Here is a 25,003-nt window from a genome sequence, read left to right as displayed (position 1 = left end):
AGAGAGAGAGAGAGAGATGAGTGTTCATGTTAAACAACAGGTCACGCTGCCTCATGATCTGCTGTGGCTGTCAAACACTGAAGGACTGATGGGAAGCACCATGGACAACCAGAAACATCTGGCCATTAAACCAAACAATACAAACAAACCCAGCAGACGACGACTTCCCTGCAAAAACGTTAAAGATTGAATAGTCCATTACAAGTGCCACAGCTTGCCCAGTTTACTCTGCAGGAGAAACCTCAAGAAACTGTGCGAGGCTGATCTGCAGCCACTACATTTGATGAAAGAGCATATGACAGACTAAAAAAGTCTGTCAGGTGTACTTAATTCTATCGATCAGTGTATCGATTTTCACATCACAACCCATTTAAAGGATTTCGGCTCATTTTGGAGGCACACAAACATGGAGGAAAAGTTATCTCTCGCAGCTTACACTCAACAACACCAGCTGTTAGCAAGATTGTGAGACCCTATAGGACTCAGTGGAGGTAACATGGCCTAAGACGCTTTAACCTCTACATCTCATCCTCAGGCAGTCAAGAGGTCTGCAAATTTGGAGTGGAAAGGAATGAGCAAGAGGAGATAGGTTTAAACATCCGGGTAATCAGTTCAGGATGCATACTTTTAAACTATAAAAAAAAGAAGGAAGATATGACTGTGGTTGTGTTCTTGAGGCTGTGAGGTAATCCTGTATGAAGTGCTGCTCGGGATACTTTTAAAAATGCACTGTCAGGTTGAAGGCTGAGGACGGCATAATGGAACAATGAACAGGAATAATAGTATCAAGATATCCCTTTCACTAACAATGATTATAGCTTAGCTGGCCAGCTTTGTACAGAAATAAACACAAGGCACCGCAAAGTGTGGTCTAGATTACCTACTTGCTGACCATGCAAAATCAAATCTTACAATACATATCATGTATCGCTTAAACTTTTACTTTGTAGAGTCAACACTGATTCAAACTCAAAAACCTTTCCATAGTCCTGTCAGATGTTTCACTATAAAGAAAGGATCATGCCGTATTTTATAGCAAATATGTGCACTAATGGACCTTTAAGAACATTCATGTTTGTGTCTGATGTGTTCCAGGCTGACTGCTGTATGAGCTTCTTGGTGGGAAAAATGAGTGGGTGCAGCGGAACCATTAGTCAGTGGATGGGACTCCCAGGAGAAGCTGTGGATTTGAGCTGTTAAGCGGGATACTTAACCTGACTCATCTACTCCACAGACCAGCTGTCTAAATAGGCTACAAGTGAGCGAAAAGTTGTTAAAGAGGCCCATCTGCTCATGCTGAAATCAAGGGTTTCAAGACATCTCAAAAAAGGATGTTGGGGGGGCCTGAGATGGAGAGGATCAAGAGTGACTGCATGCAATCTCTGTGGGTCAGAGCTAAGGCTGTTGACATTTTATTGTCATCATTCTTCTCACGCCCTTTTTTGAAAAATACTCCACCAAAAATCTGTTTTGTACATCCAATTTGCTCCTTCACAGAGGATACCAACTGCAGTCATACTGAACCCATAACATGGGAGTCCACTTCCTCGTAATCCGTCCATTCCCAGTATATTCCAAACATAGATTCTCTACCACAAAGGTAAATACACCACTTCTATGATACGCTATTGCCACCTTGTAGCTCGAAAACTCCACCAAAAGAAGTCTACTTAGTGATTTTCTGGCAAAACGATGATTCTTTGTAACATACTGACCACCTAGATCAACAGTGAAGACGATTATGCTATAGAAAAGTTTGTATGGATCTTTTGTACGTATGACAAGATTGCTTTTCAGAGGAGTATTCCTCTAAACTTCATTGTTTTAACAGACACGACCACCAAACGCATGTACTTGAAGGTTTTTCTTTGCAATAGAGGCAGTCAAGTGTGGGATGATTAGCTTCTCCTCTCCATAAAATAAGACTAAGAGTCTACAGCCATGGTAGCGGCTCTGTGAGGTGGTGTTTAGAACTAAATGCTAATGTCAGCATGCTAACATGCTCACAATGACAATGGTATCATGGCACTAACCAGGTGCAATGTTTACTAGGTCATCTAAGTTTAGCAAAACAATGGCTTGATCCCACCTCTGTCAAATACAGCAGTCATAAACTAAAACTGGAAAAATTGTAATGTTGACCTGAAGAAGGAGTGGATGAGGGGAATATAATAGTCTGTGTAAAATTTCGAAGCAATATTTGTGATATATTTCAGTCTGAAGTGGTGGACCGACCAACACTGACCATCTCTAGAATCAGCACGGCTAAAAAAAACTAAACCAGGCAGCTTTGACTCTTAATCTCAGGCTGCATTTCATCTTTAATATCAAACGTAATATAAAAAATAAATTAAGTTCAGCTTCACCTTTATACATGTATAAAAAAAAAAGAAAATCTTGCAACACCTTCGGCAAGTTCTCATGGCTCCCGAGAGTGCAGCAGTGGTGGAAATAATAAGCAACATATATTTACATCTGCATCTGCACACTGTACACAAAGTGAAAGACAAATCAAAACAGTTTGTTGCATTCTGTTTGTAAAAATGCCCTTGAAGTTGTTGGTGCGTGGTGCTTTCTTGGTGACAGTAAGCAGAGCTGTCAGAAAGATGTCTTTCATGCTGCATTCAAGAGATCACAAATGCCAATACTCATTAGGCGACTGGAGCGACTGGGGAGGAACAGGGCAGCGAGGAGGCGCTGGTCTTTCCCACAGTCGGCAATCTCAAAGGCTGCACATACCGGGCTTGTGCAGGGGGACAGGGAGGCCTCTGTGCCACACATCAAAACAGCTGGAGTGACTGATAGGGTACCTCTCCTGCAGGCATCCATGGTATGCACTGTACACAAGTCCTGCCATTGTGTAACAGGCCATGTTTTGGATTAGCAAACATGGATTTTAAATTCCAATAACTCCTCTGATGTTTCTGCTCTGATCTCACAACATGGCCACGAGACAACATGGGCTAATGGCGCTAGGGACAATATTTGTTCAACGTGCACACAATGTAGCAGTAAGCAGCATTTACTTCAAACACTTTTTGTATATACAGTATATAATGTACAGATGAAAATTGTTTGATTTGTTTGTCATGTATTGCTGCCGGCTGCATCGTTATGTGGCAATTAGCATCTTTGTTCCTGCAGTGAAACTAGACAAAATACATGCTTCTGTCGTCAAACAATCAGACTGAACAGAAGCAGCACGACCAAATAGGTCAGAGTCTCCATATCAGCTGGCACATGCTGCTGCCCTGCATGACTGGAAACACTGTGCTTCTGCTTTTAGCTGCTGTAGAGATCAAATTAGTCCATGCACACACACAATGCATACACCCAGTGCAGGATGCAGGACAGACTGTACTGCTCAAATCTAGCAGGTTGTGTAATCATGGCTTCACATGCATTACAGGGATGGCGATGACCCCCGACTGCCGCCTCCAGCATCGCAGTTTGTCATTAATGATCCTGCCACGGTCACTGGTGATAGGCTAACGATTGTGCCTCTGGGTTGGTTGGGTCGGATTGGTTGGGCTGCTGCCAGATTGTGCTGCAACTGGGCCAGTAAATGCATCACAATACTGATGGTGGTGGGGGCAAAATGTATCACGTATGTCACAAGACTTTCCTGCAACATGGTTGCGTTTGACTATTACTGAGATTACTCTCTTTAACAGAAAGTTGGTTCTGAGAGGAGTGTTTGAAAGTCTGAATGGTTTAAATTTCTATTTTATTTGGGAAAGGTGTCATCATGTTGCTTGCTTTAGAGAATCACAAAAAGGAACATTTTGTGAGCTGACTTTCTTGTTAGACTGTTTGCAGTGGATGTGGAATCAGCACACTGTAGTTTCATTTTGAACTGGAAAGGATTTGCATGAGGCAAATGATGTGAAGGAAACAACAGAGGCAACACCACATAATCTATGAGGACAGAGAGAAACAGCAAAATGTGCATCAAGCAGACAGAACCAAACAAGATATTTGGATGTTCAAATGTCCACATGCCTTCTGTCACAGCTGCGGCTGACGTCTTTGATGTCCTTTCTATAGATCTCTCACAGGCTCAAAAATCAATCAGAATGAAGATCTCTTTAAAATGACACCTAATCCTAACCCTAATGCCAAGAGAACGGTTGCCGTGGCAACCGCATCACATCACACAGTCTGGATGGTTTAAATACATTTCTACCTTTTGTAGGTACACTGAGGGACATTTTGCCTCCAAGAAGTAATTACATTTATTTTAATGCAATGTTTAGCTAAATCTGTGTGCTCAACACTTATATTGTACATTTGTGCCCTTCACAGAGATCTCCTTTTGCTCAGTGTCTAGTGCTATGACAAGCTGTTGAAGGTTCTTTCTGTTCAATCCAAACAATAACAGTGCAATTGCTGCCGAAAATTAAAATAAATCTAGAGAACATATTAGTAAATACACAGAATAGGTATTACTGGATAACTTTCCCTGCATGTAGTTGACATTTAAGCAACAACCATATCTGTGACCATATAAAGTACATATATATATGTATGTTCATAGCATGTTTCTGCATTCGGACGTCTACCAGCATTCACTTAACCTTGCGAGGCAACCGGACTCGCAACATTATGAAATCATGCAAGAATCCATTTTGCCAGGCTTCAATCAGTGTGTTTGAAGCCACTGGCCTGTACAGTGGTACTGGACCAATTAGTGCCCTTTGAGGAAGTACTAGCATGTACGGGGGTGGGCGGTTTAATCAGAATTGGAGAGTAGGGCGTTTCTCAATGGAAAAGATGTTTTCAGTTGTCTTGCGTTACATGTTATATGGTTCTTTGATCTGACTGATTGAAGCACGCCTGTGGTACTAGACAAATAATTCACACAATCCCCTGCCTGGTATTTTTTTGAAACAGTTTCCAACGATGATTTGGTTTCTGTGTAACAAAGCAACTGGCACAGTCAGGTTAGCGTTCACTGACAATCAGAATGTGAAAACCATCAAACTTTACATTTCGTTAGCTACAGGTGGTGTCTAATCATCAAGGGAGTTGGATTTAATTCAAGTGGCAGCTCCATTCAAAGCTCCAACCAGAATCAAGATAGTAATGAGATTTTGATGATTTATTCACAGGAGTGAAACAGCCCCAGCAGGTTTCCGGCACATCCACACTGCACTCTGTGTCTGGTGATGGAGATGGTCTGAGGTGTCACCAGCAATAGCATGTGGCCAGGGTGTATCAGCAGGCTAGTTAGCTGTTAATTAAACTTCCTTTTAGTCAGTGGAAAAAGTGAATATGCCACAAGTCTCTAGTACCACCAAAGTACCAGGTACAACCAGAGGGCACAGAAAAACTATTTTCTGAAAATTAGGTTAATTCTTAAATGGTGGTCATTAATTTACCTCAGTGACAGAGAGAACCAGGGCTTTATTTCCAATGTCCCCCTATTCTCCACTTAATGCAGACTCAAAATGTCCTCAGTGTTTACCTGCTTTCTTGATAAATTCAGTGTACTGTCCATTCCCCACAACACTAATTTCATCAGTACATCAAGAGTCATGTCAGGTGTTCTACTTTGCCTTTTTACCTTAACAATTTTAAGCTACCATGGATAAAACGCAACACCTTCTGCAGAATTTTCACATTAAAAGTCTTGAAACCTTCCTTTTATCTGTAGGCTTTTTCTGCTCTGAGTTTCTCTTTTTTAACAGAATCAATTAAAATTAGAGTAGTAAGTACCACATTACTCTGTTGTGTATGGTTGGAGAAGGCCACAGTTAATTTCACCCCCCTAAATATGTTTTCTACTTGGCTTTTATTGTTTTGTTCAGGCTGGCCATGCGCAGGCTATTATTTGAATACCAGCTCTTATATGAGAATGCACTATGCATCCCACATTAACAGCACAATTTTGTTTACCATTTCAGCAATGAAACAGTGCTTTGATGCAGGTGTAGTCTAATGCTCTGGTTAAAGCCGCCAGACTTCAAATAGCATCATCTCTTGATTTCAGTCTGTTCCACAGAAGAAAATGGCTCATTTAATATATTATGGTGTCACCAGACGATGCGCTCAGTCCAGTTGATGGATGACTGTGATTTCCAGACCTGGGTATCTGTTTCTCCCCAGACATTCCCGGTGGCCAGGGAGGTGAGGGCAAACTGCACCGGCACGTCTGAGGTACATGCTGGGTCATTTTTGTCATCTAGCTCAGACATGGCCCAAGGTGTTCTGGGTAATGCCAGAGAATTGCCAGAGAGGAAATTCACCACTGAGGTTCCATGGTGCATATTTAGCAGACTGATAATTATGAATATTGTTCATACTTAGCAGCCATATAATTGTGTATTTGCACTGATAAAACTTGGCTATTATGATCATGTCAGCTTGGAAATTAATTGTGTAAATAGCTTTTAAAATGAGGTCTTTAACTGCTGAACCTGAAGAGACTATAAAGAAGAATGCGGGTTGACAATAGCACTACTCGCTTACATAAAAGAACACTGAAATGGTAGCAGTATGAGCTGGGAGGATTCTATGGAAGAAGTGTGTTTATCAAAGAAGAAGATCAGAGGTGAGGGGTCTGGATTTTCAGAAGTAATGGCTGCACAACAAAATGTGCTGGAAGTGGCTTGTGTCTAAAGGGCAGAACAGGCACAATAAGAACAATTTAGTAATATAAATACTTTCACTACATCTCAACATCTCAAGATTCCTATCGAGTAAATTACTTTTGCGGCTGACTGAACCTTCTTTCATGGTGAACGTATTGCTCGTAAAAAGCTATTTCTTGATGACAGTGAAGTGTATTTTTTGTATACTAGTGAGGTGCAGATCAGCACTGAGTTCATCTGAATCCTTGTGTTAAATTATGCAGCACAAGCTTTCCAGGTGCTTCATTCTGTGTTGTATTGATGAGTGTTTTCTTTGATGATTCACTTTAATGATTAGAGAGGCTGCTTTCAGTAATCAGAAATGTTTCCATGAGTGTTATATCACTGCAGCAAATATTGTGGGACATTTAAGCAGCAACTGTAGTTATAAACTTGAAAGAAGAGAGGGGAGTGGCGACATACACTTAAATTAAATTAATAACTTAAATAATATGCATTTAATCAATATTAAACCCTGGCTGATCCTGTTGGCATGTCAGGTGATTTAAATAATCAATACATTTACACTGCTGTGCCCTGTGCCTAAATGCGCACAATGTCTCTCTTAATGTGGAGATACTATTTCACCCACCCGCTTTTGTGTTGTGTATCCGCCAATGTACATTTTTATGAACCAGCACGCCTAGTCTATGGATTAACTGCAGTGCGTGCAAGCATCACTATTGCTGTATTGTAGACTTATTAACCTACAAAGAATTATCACCCGAATCTGTAGCTGCCGTTTCAATTCGTTGTTGAGCTTTCCGGCCGCAACTTTACCGTTCTGGTTCACACAGCAGCATTTTGTGCCGCAGGAGGCAGCTGTTTTCAGCTCTAAAAACCCATTGTACGCTACCTACTCAGCACCAAATGAAAGAAAAGACGCAGTTAGTGACTAGCTGGAAAACATAGTGAAGAGACCAGACCAGACTGCTGTTTAAAACTGCTCACAAGAAGGCAGTTTCAGTAGAAAGAACAGAACAAAAACAAAAGGCTACCTAGATGATAAAATACATAAATATTCCATAATGTCAAGTGTTTCTATTGCCTGCTTTACAGCAGAGCGTTCCCGTTCCCTGTGTGCACGCTTGTATTTTCTCATGGCATAACTGGGCCATTAGAGTCACTCTGATGCACCACATATATTTGCTATTCATAACAGGAAGAATATGACCCGATTGACCGCGTATAGTTCTGTGACAATTGTTTGCACAGCTATTGTTCCAGTCTATTTTGGAATTCCGCGCTCTTTCTTTGAGTTTATTCCACCTCAATAAGGGAAAAGAAGGAAGAGATTTTAATTCAAACAATCCAGGCTCTTGGCCGTGTTTCTCCAGGCCGTCTGCTCACAAATAAGAATAGAAAATGGCTGCAAAATTGCACGTGAAATCCAAATCATGACCACGGCTTGTTTGTTTGCTTTTAGCATACTTTTTAGACACCCCAATCTGAAACTTTGAGATTACGAACATGAAAAACACATCATTCAGCCTAAAGAAAAAACATATTGTTAAGTTGCTGCTGATGGTTGCTCTGCGGTGGAAATATGCTACTTCTATTTAAAATCTGATTTAAGGAGGTTTTGCCGAGCCTCGGTCCAACAGTTAAGATAACAACCAGACAGCTAACACCTTTTAATTAAAACCAAATGCATAGAAATTAGATGAAACCAGAAACGCAGATTTTTCATTTGTTTACATTTAAAATACATTTCGTGAGCTGCAGCTTTAACTGATCACACTGAATGTGCATTGTCAACCTGCCAAAGTACTTCTTTTTTACCACCATATTACCAACCATATTGCAACATACATTTTAATTGCAGTGTGTGTGTGTGAGAGGGTGTGTTGGGTACCACTTACAGACTACTCATTTGTTTGGAATGCACATGAATTCTCAACTTTACTGTAGGGGCACAGCTGGCCAAACGATTAATGTACCAACAAAAACACAGAGCCGAGACATTATGAAGTTCAGTGTGTGAAAGACCAGGCCACAATAGAACCAGAACCAGCTTGTAAATTCCTGGAGGAAAACCAAAATGAAACTCTGGTAACCAGTTTACAATGTGCACAAACTAAAAAAAAAAAAAGAAAAGGAATCTTCCCCTCATCTTTTTTCTTCCGCCAAGTTATTGACACATGGCATTCAGAATCAGAATCAGAATCAGAAATATGCATTATTGCATATACAGCATTGTGGGTAATTATAAATTTGTTGTCCTGCTAGATTATGAAACTGCAATAACCAGCCAATCTTACTCATGCAGAGTGGCAAATGACAAAGTGGTTAAAGTCTCTGAGGCCACCAACAAGTCTTTTCACCCTTCTCTAGTGCCGGAAGGCAATGCTGACTTACTCAATACAGCACAGATCCAACATGCAGATGGCTTAGTTTGAACAGCTTTTCTGCTATTTTTCCAAGGGTAATTCAAGGAAGGACTCAATACCAGCAGCATTAACTTGATATATCCACCTCATAGAATTCTAATTGTGTTTGATAGATTATTTTCTATTTTGTGTCCTGCTCAGTTATCAATCACATTTCCTATATACATTTTATTTGTCAGAAATAGGAATTCAAATAAAATGCATATGTCTATAAATATCAAAGTGAGATAGAAAATATTAGAAAACAGTATAAGTGGGGCATAGATAGTGTACCTGTTCCATCCAGAGAGTGAAGGAGCGCTGCCAGGAGTTTTTCTTCTCTAGATGCAGGTATGTGTTGAAGAGGATGAGGTAAATGTAGCGCTCCAGGTACTGCAGGCTCTTCAGCAGCAGCTGCTGACAATCCTTCTCCGTTTTACCACTTTTGATCTAAAAAAAAAGAAGTGAACAAAGCTCAATTGGTATATCAAGTGGGCACAACAAATACAGTTTTCCCCAAACAAAAACAACTATGGCTTTTTACAGTTCAAAAAGCTAGGCAGGCTGCCTGCTTGTACTATGGCTAATTAATCTTTAATAGCCTCCTGTATGTAGGCGGTGTTTGTGTTGGTCTTTCATGACTTTTAATCTGCCCTAATGGAGGCACAGTGACTAAATATAAATTATCGTGTCACTTATTTGAAGTTGAAAGCACTCAGAGAGCACTGACTTTCACCAAGGCTACACATCCGTCAAAACATATTTAACATTAAAAAAAAAGGTCACAATAGGGGCGCCCCACCCGGTAAAGCGTGCACCCCATGAACTAAGGCTAAGTGCAGCGACTTGGGTTTGATTCCTGGCTGTCGCCCTTCGCTGCATGTCATCCCCTCTCTCCCTCCCCCCCTTTCTTGTCTACCTTCGGCTGCTGCTATCCATTAAAGGCATAAAAAGCCAGAAAAAAAATTAGAGAGACATAAACACAAATGTGATTGTTGGGTCACTCAAAGTCACAATCAAAGGTAGTCTCGAAATAAAAGACTCAGCAATAAGAACATTTACCCAGAAAGAAATAAAACGCACCAACAACATTCACACGTCATACGTCAACATTCACACCCTGCTTGTATGGACATTATTTCCGCTTAGTGCCATCATAATATTGTTTATCCTAGTCTCCCTCAGGCCACCAGCTCCACCAACAGAGGCTGAAGGCACAGTAGCAAACACATATTGTGAGTCACACATCAACAGCTTAATCTATTATAATACACCAAAAACACCAAGACTCAGGAAGAGGAAGCTCTTAGCAACCAATTCACAATGCCAGTCTCTTTCCTCCTGCCACATTAGCAAAGAAATGATTAAAACGCAGCAACGACAGTAATTTAGCAGGTGAAGCCTTAGTGGTTATACATTTAAAAGAAAAGTAGGTTTTCATTGATAAGCAGTCAGGTAAGCAGTCGATTAAAAATATAAACTTAGATGCAATTCATAATAGCATCTGACGTCAATAAGAGTTACTGTATGTCCTGCTCATTAATTCCTGTACCTACCTTGTAACAGATACCAGAACTGCCCACTAGCTCGGCCTTCAAAGACCTTCCAATAACTAGTGATTCACACAACGTCAGTTATCTGATCAGCAAAGTAAAGTATTTGTGTCTCGCCAACTTCAAACTGTGTGTGACATGGTTGATAAAAAAATAAGAAAGAAAAAGGGCAGGCCATTCTTTCATCTCCTCTCCCCTTTTATCTTTGAAGAAACCCACTGGCAAATAGTAGTTTTGACATTTGGAAGGAGCTCAGTTGGTAAGCCATCTACCAAAACTGTCACCCAACGTACAATGTCGACCATGGTACACCCTAGTATTCAGTTGTTTACGCTCTGTGCTTCCAAATACCCTTAATCTCCACTGTTTTATCAATAAACACTATGTTTACATGGTCTATCTTATGATAATTACTAAATGATTTGAACTTTCATGACAAAACACTATGGTCAGAAACACTAGAACAGTGCAATTATCCAAAGTATGCAATGTTCCTATAATTCCCTTGGTTGTTATTCATGAGGCAAAATAATAGTACTCTCACAGGACCAATTCACTAGGAGAGAGGAGGGAGAAAGGAACAAATATCAGTCCACATAAGAATGTATAAAATTAAGTTTTTTGAGGTAATTTAGTGAGGCAGAACTTAGCAGTGAAGCAGCTCTGTAACATGCCACTTCTCACAAAGTAAGGTTGGTAATTAGGTTGCTCTTCAATTACAGGCTGTGAGCAGCACTGAGGTTCATGCAGACAGGCTTTCATCAGTGTGGCGAGTCGGTGTCAAGATGTTTTCCCTTTTTTTTTTTTTTCTTTCTGATTGCTTAGGGCCTTGAGCACTTCCAGGCATCAAATGAAAAGGTCTGCGTTCCAGCTGTGCGCCTGTGTGGTGAAGTGTGAGGTGTGTGCTGGACTGGTTAACATGTCAATTGGGGTTAGGAGAAAGTAACAAGTGTGGACGACGTATAGTATAGCTCAATGAACTGTCAGCAGTTCTTCAGACACTTGACACTAATGAGCATTTGACTGCTTGTGGTCTTTGTTTTGAACGTTTGGTCAGCACACACATATCCTCACAAAAGCTGATATGTCGGTGTCAGTGAGTTCTTCTACTGTAGTTTCAACATCAAAAACATCCAGATCAGTGCAGTCAAAGCAGCCATTTATGATGCATAAAAAGGTTATCTGCTTACAGTTAGCAGCGTATGAGTTATATATTAGAGACATTAGGGGGCTGCACAGAGAATGATGAAAGTTTACCAAGTAGGTGGGCTAGCTCTCAGGGTAATTTGAAATGTGCACAGTTCACCATAATACGATCATTCCAGAGGCTGAATGACGCAACAGAGAGAGAGGGGGAATGAGTGGGGTTTCCTGTCCATTCCCAAACAGCCGTGGTTGGATCCTAGTTTTAAGTCTACAGCAGAGCAGAGGAGAAACTACACCTAGGCAAACAATGGATGTGCTGTCTGTTATCTATCATCTCTTTCAGAACACAGAGGAAGAAAGAAAGCACACACACACACAAACGTCTCTTCTTCTCTAATCTTTCTCAGTTGACACTGACCGCAGTGGCAGAGCAGGTGAACGCTGGTGAACCCGATCACCCTGTGCGCCCTGCTACCCCAGGGGGCTTTCAGCATTTCATCTCTTAGCCTGAAAATCCACAGTGCCAAAGCCTGGCAGCTATCTGTGCAAAAGCCACGGCCAAATACCGACCTCATAACACACACACAGCAACACACACATTCTCAGAGCAGTTTGCAGATTACATAATTCACACCTCTACAATCTGCAGAACCCTAATCCTGTGGCTGCCATCTGTCGGTCTACATCCACCAAGGCCATATGTGTGGTTGAGCGGCCTCTCGTGCACTCTCAGAAATTCCTTCATGAAACAATGCTGGGGAAGATGTGGTGAAGAAACAGAGTAAATTTCTTCCATTCCATGTAAAAGAGACAGCCTTCAAAGATTTGGATTGGCCTGGATTACATTTTTTCTTTTGGGACAATCCTGTTCTGATAATCAAATCCACTTCTTAGAATTTTGTTTTGACAAGCTAGAAAAGATTCCTTATAAATTCCTTATAATTATGCAGGTGGAACCATTTCATAATCTTTTAAACAAAGAAGCAAACAGTGGTGAAACAGAAAGGAGGAAAAAAGTGGGAAATACAGCATCTTTTCATCTCGTCTGGCCTTTCAAAACAAAAGGTTATTCGTCAGTCCCTGTTTGCTATCAAAGGTGAAAGCCATAATTCAGCTGACCACTGAGGTGTGATGATAAATGTCCTCAGCTCTGCTCTGTCCTGAGTGGTATGGCAGCTTGGCCAAACACAGACCACATACCATTGTTGAGTGAGTCCAGGAATGCTGGTGGGCTGAGCAGAGCTCTAAGCAAGGACAACGTGAAAGTGAAAGACGTGGTTTAGAAGAAGTAGAGGCCGAGTCTGTTACCACTAATGAGAGCAGTGACAGCTTTCTATTGAATACAGGGCTGGAAAAACTTTATTTACCTCTCCTCAACAGAACCACTGAATTGAAGCCAATTGTTTTTATTATAATAGACATACATGTTTATTATGCACACCCTGCTTAACTCATCATTAAAAAACCTTTATAGCGCCTCGCTCTTGGCTCTCCACAGTCCCCCATTTTTTTACAAATTTTCTCCTTATTTTCTCCTCATCTGGACTAGGGTTTTTTTTCGCAGCACACACAACTATACCTGCAATTTTCTAATGCTGGACTGACTGTGGCCGGTTGGAAAATTTTAACATAACGCCCAACCCTAATTTGGACAGAGTCAGGCTAGTTTTTCCCCCTGCTGCCAGTCTTTATGCTCAGTTAAGCTAATCGCCTTCTGGCTCTAGATAGCGCACAGACACGAGACATGACGTCCAATTCTTACTTTAAATGGCTACATTGATTTACAATTCATTTAATAATTAGGTTATCTATTTTGTTACTGATTTTGTCTTAACACGCGTACATTAAAACTACTTTTTCTTGTTTGTAATTAATGAGAGAAAAGTGGACAAAAAAGAGGGGGAGATAAATAGAGATGGTATTCCTGTTGCTAATATACACAGTAAATACTGTACAGACAAGGTTGTATAGTCAGTAAGCTGAGGCAAGTCCACCACAAAACAACTATTACCACATCTAAACAAGCTGTAAACTTATATTCAATATGTTGTGTAAATTTAAAATTAAAAAAATTCAGAATTAGAAATTATGCTTTGCTTCTTAAATGCTTCCAGGGGACACAACTGGCAACGCAGCCACATCCAGTCAACAGTGGGGGTAATATGCCTTATGGAGTAGCAAAAAGAGTGTTAAAGGTGTTAATTTGATTCTGTGATAGGGACTCTTGGATTGATGGATTTAGTGGTTCATGAATATAATTTTTTAATGCCTAATTCTTTGCGAGTCGCATCAATATATAATTAATCAGGCATGTATAAAAGATATGATTTGAGATACAATGGACTCAAGCTTCATTCTTTCTCCCTAGTTAACTACATGCTTTTTGAAGGCGAAAGTGCTTCAGGCAATCAAAAGCTTCTGTTTTATGCAATGACCTCTTTCCATGAAACTAAATTGATTGTCGAGAAAGAGAAATGTACTTTGCTAAAACAGAATAAATGCACTCGATATCTGTTTGCGAGGGATTTAACACTACCACAGGAAACTGTATTGGTCTTTCATTTTTAGGTATAGGATATAGATATCGGATAAGGCTCAAAGCCTTCAGGTGTAGGTGTATTAAAGATAAACACCACCAACTTATAAGGCATACTGCCTGACCCGTGCCCTTGTGTACACAGGGATGCTGCGTTTGGTATAAAAGGGTTCCACATGTTCAGCAGTCCGACTTGTTGTCCTTGGTGTAAAAAGGTAAACAGGTCACCATCTGAAAATCTCATCTTGTTGTCTAAAGTGCACACACTCCAGGCGACAATAAGGAGTGCTCTACATTCATACAATCAGGCTTAAAATCACAGCAATTATGTGAACCTCCACCTCTCTCCCTCAACACACATACTGACAGGGACGCAAGTCAATCACTTGCTATAGTGCTATTGATTTATCACCAGGGTTTGAGGACACTAGCAATTTCTGTCCATCTCTGGCAGTAAACCTCTCAGAAGTGTTTCCATTCCGTGTGTGCGACAAGCATTGACAGCACTGACATGTCTGTAATAGGCCAGTCTGTCATGGTGCCTCCTACCTCTCATGCTAAAAAAGCAGTGACAAAAACATCAGAAGGTTTGAAAATGATTGTTCGTCCCAGAGTGGAGGATTAGGAAGGCCATTATTTGGTATGTCAGTGACCCGTTACGGCCCTGAACAAACCAAGTCTGCCATCATTTTCTGTAGAACTGATGTTGGGATGGTCCATTGCTCCTAGTTGTTGTGGTGTATTAGGCAGCACTGGTACTAATCTACTCTTAGTGGTAGCCATTCAGCCAGCTGACTGACGATCACTAACAGAACTATCTGATTGGTTGTTTAGACAGGTGAATTAAAGACGCCAAATGGTGTGAAAACACTAAACCATTGTCTTTCCTCACAGATGGGGCTTCTTGATTTATGTTTCTGAATGACATATACAGAATACTGGCACACCAAGAAATGTAATATCAAAAATACAATTCATTTAGTTTTCTCCTCTTGTTCCGCTTTGTTTTCTAATATGTGAATATTTCTTAGCTGCAAGAGGCTTTTGGGTGTATGAGGACATCAAATGTCAATGAAAATCATTTTAAGAGGATCTGGGTATTTTTCAGTGAAGAGAAAATTGAGCCTTAAACATTGTGCACCAACTGTAGCTTAATATAAACTTTATTTCTGCAGCTTAATCCTTAAATGGTGGCAGACAACTGTTGAAGGTCAGCCTTTCTATGGGCTCATGTGGGCGAGGAAGTGAGACGTGCATATTATAGAGAGGTCTGTCTACTTGACATATGGTGCCAATTACCAGCTGATGGGGTTGCAGAGGTAAAAAGGCCAATCCATATTGGCCTTTCCCACTCAGGTTTGCACAAGCAGCCATTCATCAGATTCTGCAAGAACACCTCCCACCCAAATCCTAAACCAAACCCCAACCTGTCTAAAGTGGACAGGCAGTCTACACATGGCTCCTTGACTCAATGTACAGACAACTCAAAGTCAAGTATACATGCTGATTTTCAGGTAGGTTCATTACAAACCAGTGCCCAGCTGCAATTTTTGGACCTTCTTTCCATCCAGTTTTTGTTGCCAAAGCTAACAGATGCCATACTTGAAAAGACAATGGGGCAGTGTACAATATATTTAAATCAAATGGTAAAAAAGAATGCTTAAAGATAAAACTTTACAGAATTTTTCCTCTGTCGATCTTTGTCTCACATGGACACACATGCACATATAAAATGGATTTCACAGGTGACTCATAGTAAGACGCACCACTCTGGCCTTTGCTCTGACACCACCATTTTGGTACTGACTCAAAAAGGGTTATGATCTATACAGTTCCCATTTCAGGACTCTCAGACTCTGCTTCTCATTTTCAGCTCTACAATGTCAAACTTGGCTAAACTCTAATTGTGCTAAGCCTTACTTAGTCTCAGTTGCCCCTTAGCTAAGTTATGATTTGAGCTGAATGTTCAAAAGCTGCAAATTATAACATGCATGTTCATGTCATCATGCTAAGAAGGCTATTATTACTTGTAAACAAACAAAAGTTATGTTTACATTTACTGTTACTCACCAAAACTCATTGTGTGCATCCTTGAGGTCAATCAAACACGTTGAATGCATTTCCTACCTCATAAAACATTTGCAAAGCCACATTTTTCAACATACATCCATGTTTACTAGCTTGCAGTCTTCTTCTTCTCTGTCTTTGGCACATTGCTATGTTTCTTGGCACTCTAATTTTAGTGCGTTGTCATGCACATGAGAAAGAGAGAAACCAAAACAACGCTCACAAAACAACGCTCCACAGGGCTGTTGGAGGTCAGAAACTCCACAGGATACCTTTTATTTAGTTTAATTAATTTAGCATGTGACATTTCTCATGTCATGATGTCTATATATTGTAGCCTGCATTTAACATTTTAACTGGTTTGAATACAAACATGTTAACTGGTTTGAATACAAACATGTTAACATTACCCTGTTTGGATGGTAAAACAAAGGAAAAAATGACAGAGCCAGCCAACTATCAAGTTTAACTTTCCATAATTGGTTCTCACAAATTAGTTTGTACCCTTAATTAATTCATTTTCTATCCCTGTTCCCTGAATATAAAAAAAATCCTCAATTCTTCCACATGTTCTGGTAGCTACCACATTGTTATATGAACCTATGTTAACTTAAACCTGGGTAATAAACTTTAGTACCATAGACCTATTTTACCAGCATTTATCAACTCCAGTAGCCTTCAAACAGATTACACCAATTTTGCTGCTTACACACAGCCACTGATTCTATTCTTTCATACAACTTGAAATTGGCTCATTTTCATCATTTTACTATTACAGCAAGATTGGTTCTATATTATAGTGGGCAAGCATAAAAAATATAATTTTACTCTGCATTAGGCATAATCTCTCCAAATGTACCAACCATTATTTGGGTTGCACTACCCAGCAATGTGCTGAAAGAATTTCTGAATGTGTACATATATACTTGAATCATTGAAGTTTTGCTCTATTGGCTAATCCTCTACCATCTTTTTACAAGTGAGAGCTCCTATCGTTTTATTCTGTCTCACTTCTATAAAACTGCATGTCATTTAAATTTTTCTTCTGCAATGTTGGTGTGAAACAGTCTTCCTTTGATTAGAAATGTGAATTATATTATTATGACGCTAATTGTAGAGTTATGAAAATATTTGGCATCCTAGTGTGTTCATCCGATGTTGGAATGTGTGCTAGAAGTTAGAGACGTATAGGAGCATATTTCTTATATTTTCCTTCAGGTTGCATGAACCTAACCAGCTGTAAGTTTCTTTTACAAGCATTGCCATTTCTCTGAAAACTCGACCATGCACCCGTTCAGTCTGCCAGGTTGGCCAACAGCACAGCAATCTAAGTTATATATCATCTGGCTTCAAGCTGCAGAACTGATCTTTATGGATCAAGATGGTGCCCAAAACTCCTTTTTTTAAAGGAGCAGAGAAGCCATGTAGCAGCCAGTGAGAGGAGGGGACGAAGATGCCTTTATGTTAATGGTTTCTACAGATTCCAATCCTCTGTCTGTCTTTTTCCAGTCGCTCAGCCACACTGCGCTGATTAAATCATGAAGTTGAGGTGGATTTTAGGGGCAAGCTGTGTCAATATGCATTCTGTATATGCAGATCTGCCATCAACCAGTCGGTCCATCTAGCCAAGGGCTAGAAAAGGAATGTGAAAAGTTCAGATACTTTCTCATAACATTACAAACTGTAGTCTTATGGGTTATGATCTCTATCGGAATATATTTAACCTTCCTCTAATACCTGAACTGAACATTTAACACCTCTAATCAACAATCAAACAGTGTCTAACACAAAAATAAGCCTCAACAATAACCAAAAACTAAAGAAGGAATGTAGCGTATAGTCAATGGTCAATAGGCATTTGACTAGAAAAGGCCAATTTCTCCAAGAAAAAGACAAGCAGAAATGCATCATGTGTCTGGAGAGCAGAGATTACAAAAGCCACAGGAGGAGACAGGGCTCATCAACTTAGCCTACACAGAGACTGGAATATCTGCCCACATTAACCACACACATTATGGTACATTCTGTACGTGCACATGCCTGGCAACACAGCACATGGAGACTCCCACTGTGAATCAATCATTTACTGAGCTATCAAAATATCTTGTGCATGCAAACCCAACACTGGGGCATTAAAATGGCATGTCTGCAAGCTACAACTAATCAGACATTCAATATTTCAATACCCACTGGAGTTCCCCTAATCAAATTTGTACTCTTGGCAATAAATGACATTTTGTACTGATGCTGGTGGTTAATAGAAAGCAAATGTATTGATGGTTGATTTTTTTCTTGTGAGGGAACCACAAAGCTGCTGTGAAGATCATGTTGTTTGTCAGCCACAGTACAATGTGGTCAAACACTTTGGTCCAGGGGATATTTTTTTTTAAATAACTATGGATGCATTGCCATGAAAGTTGGTACAGGTATTAATGGATACCAGTAGATAAGAATGAATGAATTGAATGATTCCATTTGTCTGACAATTCTACATTCTACTTCTAATGACCAAATTCCCACCAACATAACATCCCAACATCCTAAACATGAACAGGTTACCATGCTAACTGCCTGTCAGCTAACATGATAAACACTAAATGCTGAATGTTAGTATTACCATTACTGTGTTAAAAACATATTAATATCCCAACAGCAGGTTCGATAACAATAATGTTTCTGTAGGATGTTAACAGGCTATTCTCAAAGCAGAGCTAATGGTACAGACACACTGGATCCGTTGACTGATTCCAAGTTGACAAATCCTATTCATTTTCTATGAAGAGCAGGAGATATGGCTGCACGGTGCATGATGGATACGTGTTGCCTGACTGTTTACTGTATAGGTTTAGCAGGTTCACAAAATTCAGGTCAAACTGGAAAAAATAATCAAGACTCTGTTACTGCATTGCTCGTTTTCCTAGCCGTAATATATAAAGATTTCTGGGCATCCAAGTTGAAAGCGGCAGATAAAAAACCGAGCACTGCCCAACTAGCAGTTTTGTCGCCCACCATCGGGAGCGCTTAGTGGTCCAGTACATTCAGATGTGTCCTTGCTGGATTTTGTTTGACTGCACCATGAGTCCATGTACACCTGACGCATGCAAAGTACAACTTAGGCAAACCTAGAGCCAAGTCTGTAAATACAGAGCTGAGCTTGAGGTGTCCTAAAATGGCCATCTTCAAGAGGATAGATACTTGAATAATTTGAACCTGCAATAACTGATTTCTTCTGTCACTTGGTGGCTTTTTCTATCCTCACTCTGATCTGTGCCAGTCTCATGGTGAGTCATAGAAACAGCAACACATGGATTTCACCACTTGAGCACCTGTCCCTGTCTGTCTGCGGAATGTGTTCAGACCATGAACCATTTTCATATTCACAAATAACTTGTGCAATGCGTTTTCACCCATGTTTAAATGCCAGCACGCTATCAAATCTGTGTTATTAAAACAATAACTTCAAGGAATGAAAGAAACCATTTTGCGTCATATTGTGAGCTGTCTGTGGAAAGAACAAGGCAGGTCTGAATGTTCTTTGCTGACTGTGATAGGGCTTTTCCATTAGCACTTTTGGCCTTGCCGAGTCAAACCATGCCGTGCTGATTTGCATTTACATTACCAATTAAAATGCGCCAAGCTGTGCCGATCCACGCCAGAGATGGACCTTCTCCGGAGTAGGGCCAAATCATGCCTGACTTGCCTCCAAGTGGGTCGCGGCCAACCCGTGACAACCTTTCGCCCCCCCCTTAAAAAAAACAGGCATGTGTTCCAAGACTTGATCTCTGTGGTTGGAAGTTTGGTTTCTCTCCTGCGTCCCTGTTTGTACTTTCAGATATCTGCTTTATTTTACTGGTTCATGTTTGCTTTCAGCTGTATAGGTTGCTGCAAATAAAAACCCAACACTTCCTGATTTTGCTGCTTCAAAATAAAACTGTTTAAACAACAAAATAACCAGACTTTTATTGTGAAGAAATTGTAAGAAGTTAAATGTGTTTATCGACTATCCCGGTTCTCTGTTAAGACACCCCTTCAAGCAAGTAGCCCTGCTGCAATGGAGACCCATGCTGGGCTGGTGCGCTGAGTCGAACCAAGCCAGCACGTGTATGGAAAAATGCCATGAGTTGTTGGCACTTAAGGAGTAGTTATGGCATCGTTAACACCGGATTCATCTGTTGCTCAACTGTCCTCACAAACGAAACATGGCTTCCCACTGGGGCATCACGAAATTGCAATTCCTGGAGCAACTCAAACAAGTCACGACTTCTGCATATCCCACATGGTTGGCATTTAGGTGGCTTCACCATTGGGATTGTATTCCAGTAGGTATTTGTTCACTGCCAGTAGCTAGCTAGTGTGAAAGCTTAAGACAAAAAAAGGTGGACCTACTCCTAGTGAAATTATTTGGGGCTTAGCAGGATTGGTCAGATACCATGACCACAGCTACTGGGACATGCTTAAACACTCATGCATGGTTTTGGAGGTAGTTATTCCTGGTCTGTGGGCCTGGGGCAATGACAGGTTTAGTGTGTGGGGGCAGGAAATGGCAACCCTGTGCAGTGCTCAGCGCGGTCTGTAGCGCTGTCCTGGGGCCAGTGGTTAAGAGGGGGGTGGGGGACATGAGGGAGGTCAGGGCAAAGGGCAGGCCAGGGCAGTTCTGTTAGTCAGGGTAAAAGGGGACAGCCTAGGAGGAAAACATAACGATTTCTAAAGTGGTCAACGTAGAGAGAGTAAGGTAGAGCGATCTAGATCCCTTGCTGGGGAATGTTTTAAATAAAAACACATTATGATAACTGCAGAGGCTTTTTGCAATGGCAGCAGCATCATAAATACAAAATAAAGCCTATTATTAAGCCTGTTAGATCAACAACAAAAACCAAACACATGACAATGTGTCCGTAAACAATCTGATGAGGTGCAGGAGTGGATAAATGTCACACTTTTGCATGTTTAAATAGGCAGTACAATAAAAAATGAACCTCTACAGAAGCATTTTTAAAAGAAGAATGTGTATTTCTTTTTATATTGTTATTTTATTCTTGAAGAGGTAGACTGAGTTGTTTCTGATTTAGACAGTCTGGCTATTAAGAGGCTGTTCTGAACATATTTAAGTATGCTAATAAAGTATGCTAATCATTATAAAATAATGCTAATCCTTAGAAAATAACTGAACTAAATGACTCCTTAGAATCAAATGACTCCCTGCAGCTATTTGCAGCCTCCAGCTGCTCTCAGATAATTGTTTTTGTCTATCTAGTTAACAAAACAGTTGTTTTTGTTAGCTGGGCATAAAAGGTTCTGGTTCATATAAAACCTGGCTGCTCACAAAGCTCCCAAAATACTACAATCAGTGCCCACTACCTGCCCAGTATGAAGTGGCAGCTGAATGACATTTGGCTGGTCAGAACACGAAAACATCTGAATATACAAAGAAGCATATTTCTCTCCGGGACTGGTTGGCCAAACCAGTACTAAAACACTAATTTGGGGCTTAAAAACAAAGGGTGGTGAGAACAAAAAAACCCAATGGAATGCCCAAGTTGCTTTATAATGGATGTGAACCTAGGCACATGAAAATAACTAGAAAATTACTAAAATGAAATAAAGCTTTTAGAATCAGATGTTTTATATCCCAGTTTACTTATGCCTAGCTAAAACTCAACTTAACTGGAAGCTGAGTGTATTCATATACGGTAAACTAAACTAATATACTTTATGTTTTACTTACGGTTGATAAAGCATTTTCCAGTTATGACTAAATCACCAAAATGGAACATTAGAAACAGAAAGTATGCAGTTGTTATTGTGTTATTCTGCTGAAAATCACTTCAGGTCAGCTGCTGGAGAGCGTGCCAGCTTTGGGTGTCAATAACACCCAGCAAAATGATGGAGTGGAGCTATACAGTACAAAGGGACTAACCAAAAGTTTGTGACAAAAGTTTGAATAACAAGCAGTCTGAAATGATTATAATTTGGGGTTTTTGTAGCGTTTGCTGTGAAAACTGATTTTATTTGCTTGTATTTGTTCCGATAATGCTCGCTGTGCACTGTTTTACTGATTAGATCCTCGTCTTTGGTTGAAGAAGTGCTAATCAGTGAAATCACATGGTACAACGTCAAACAAAACCCTGCATACACTCTGCCTTCCACTGGACATATGGCTATAAATACCTTCGAACCATAATATGAAGGGAGTATGATTAGTCCGCAGACAGAGTGGAGGAAAATTTAAATATTCACTGTGTCGACTCTGTGCTGTCAGAAAATTACAAGAATATTGTCACATGTAGTTCATCTTCCCCTTCTCTACACTGCCCTACAAAATTGCCTCGCCAGAGGGTAGAACTTTAAAGGCATTTTGCTGTCCAGCCACATAAATTGTATGCAGAATATTGAAAATGTGGCAATTCTTTGTTTTTTAAGTTATTTGGCTATAAAAAGATATTGAGGTCAAATTTGCTTGATGCCTTTGCATTGTATGCATAATAAGAAGGGGTCATGCCAAATTCCATTTGATCACTCACTTGGTTAACTGATCACAATATAAAATCAGTATATGATGATAATGATTATATCAAGTCATCATGGCACAAATAGGTTGTCAATTGTCAAGTGGTTAGCTTCAGTTAGCTAACAAGTAATTTTAGTAGACTGCCTATTTATCTCTATCTGGCAGCCTAATGTAGACTTTCTTACCTTATTGTTGGTATCTGCATTACAAAACTGAAGTTAAGGCCTTTTGACTTTGCACGGCAGTATGGTATCTGCTTCAAATGCACAACTAAACCTACAATTTCTAACATAATTGTGGTTAGCACCAATGTTAAAAGTGAATTAAGCAGCCCTTTAATGGATCGTGTCATATAAGACATCAGTGGGCACATTAAACACTCACAGGTGTATTATAGTGTCATTTGAAGTCACTTACAGCTGTGGAAAGTCCCTTGAAATAAATGAGCTCCTGAATAGCAACTGACTTGTAGCAGCTGCCTGTAACCCCTCCGGCTCACCCAGCCCCTCCGGAAAGTCCCCAGAGACGCTTTATTTACCTCTGTATACTGCCACACACACATACAATCACAACTCCCTACTCTCTGGACTAATAGTGCACAGAGAGACGGTGTTATTTATGCCCATATACTTCAGCTGGTTGCACCTGCTCAGATGGGTTTTGGTCAAAATAAAGTCATTTTGTAGACAGCCACAGCAAATACAGCTATTGGCATTGGCATGTGAGAGGCTGGAAATTATAAGGAAAAACAACAACAACCTCTGGCTCTCCCACTTTGCTCACTCCCACCCAGTGCTGGATCTAAATAAGAGCCTCTTTTCAGGAGCCGCTAGTCAACGCACACTTCAGGCAAGAAGAAGAACCTGTCTGATTCATTTTCGTGCCAATATTTCCTTTGGCTGTAACCAACTCCACCTGGTTATTAGCCCACTTGTGTCAAGTGGTCATCCTAATTGAGAAGAAAGATGTTAACACAAAGGCCCTTGAGCCAAAGCAGTATTTAAGATAGGTGAGATTTAAGTGTAAATGAAATGTGGATCATTAACTCAGACTGTTTCATACTTTCCCATCCCATTCTTTCTTTCTGATCCCTTGCTCTTCTTCCTGAGTAAAATTAATCTGACTGTCAGTACTGCGGTGGTCCCCTCAACCTCTGGCCCCACTTTCTCCTTCTTCTCTCTTAGACATCCACTACCTTTCCTCAAGAAAACCTGCTCACAGCATTCTCCCCTTTCTGAAAATATTTTTCCACTGCCCCGTCCAAACCATGAGGGCCTTTCTTTGGACACACACACAGAGCACGGTTTGCCGCTCATTCACTCTCGCTCTTTGCGTTTCAGTTTTCTCACCAGCTGGGTGAAAAAAGCTTACATTTTTTTTTAAAAGAGGCGATACAGGAAAATCTCTGCTCGCCCAACAAAAAGGATTAGGAGTTGGGTTTCTGGGATTGTCAGATTTGACGATTTCCATTTCTGCCACTCCACTCTCTTTGCTTTTAATATCCTCTTGATGGACTGGGAAGCCAGCGAACTTCAATGATTATATTTTCTGTACATGCAGGGAGAAGTCCTGGACAGGATAAATCAGACACAGCTATGCAATCCCAAGCCTGGTGGTCTGAAGGGTAACACTGGGCATGCTAGAGCTAACTGATGTACTAGACAGACAGATAAATATAATACAAAAATATAATTGGTGGAAATTAGATATCCTGATAAGGAAGGAAAGCTGCAATAGTGGGGAAGCAAAGAATCAGAAGGGTAAGAGATGTTGGTGTATCTGAAACATCAGATTCCCAGCTCAACGTCAAATCATATTTTAATCCAATAAATTCAGCCTGTGTGTTATTCTAAATATAACACACCTGTAAACACACACAATCAAAGCAAATAATGTCAAAGTAAACAACAGTGTGCACAGATTGCTTGAGGCGATTTACTTCCTTAAATTGGTTTGACGATGGAAAGAAAGGCCCCTGTAGCTGATTCCTGTGCAGGAGACAAGAGGAGGAGGAGAGGAAGTAACCTCTCCGCTGCGTTAGCCCTGACGTTGGAGGACGCATCTGCAATGCGAGGTCACGCCTGGACGGCAGCAGGGATTTACAGGTCCTTCAAGTAGAACCAACCCCTGCCGCCCTGTCCCCCTCCCTTCCAAAAAACCTCCACCCACCACCCACCTCCACCTCCAATCCC

At 40.6% G+C, this 25,003-nt stretch overlaps 1 protein-coding gene across 3 annotated transcripts in view; it reads right to left on the bottom strand.

Annotated features, from left to right (window-relative positions):
• pald1a (phosphatase domain containing paladin 1a) overlaps window positions 1-25,003 on the bottom strand; it is a 52,945-nt gene that overhangs the window by 3,804 nt on the left and 24,138 nt on the right. For all 3 annotated transcript variants that reach the window (XM_035670591.1, XM_035670581.1, XM_035670574.1), the window contains one exon: window positions 9,296-9,451. In XM_035670591.1, coding sequence (XP_035526484.1) covers window positions 9,296-9,451 — 156 coding nt within the window. The remainder of the gene's footprint in view (window positions 1-9,295; window positions 9,452-25,003) is intronic.

This window comes from Morone saxatilis, unplaced genomic scaffold (genome assembly GCF_004916995.1).
Source record: "Morone saxatilis isolate NCDOM2014 unplaced genomic scaffold, NCSU_SB_2.0 Contig1, whole genome shotgun sequence".
NCBI lineage: Eukaryota > Metazoa > Chordata > Actinopteri > Moronidae > Morone > Morone saxatilis.
This window is presented reverse-complemented; position numbering and strand designations above follow the sequence as displayed.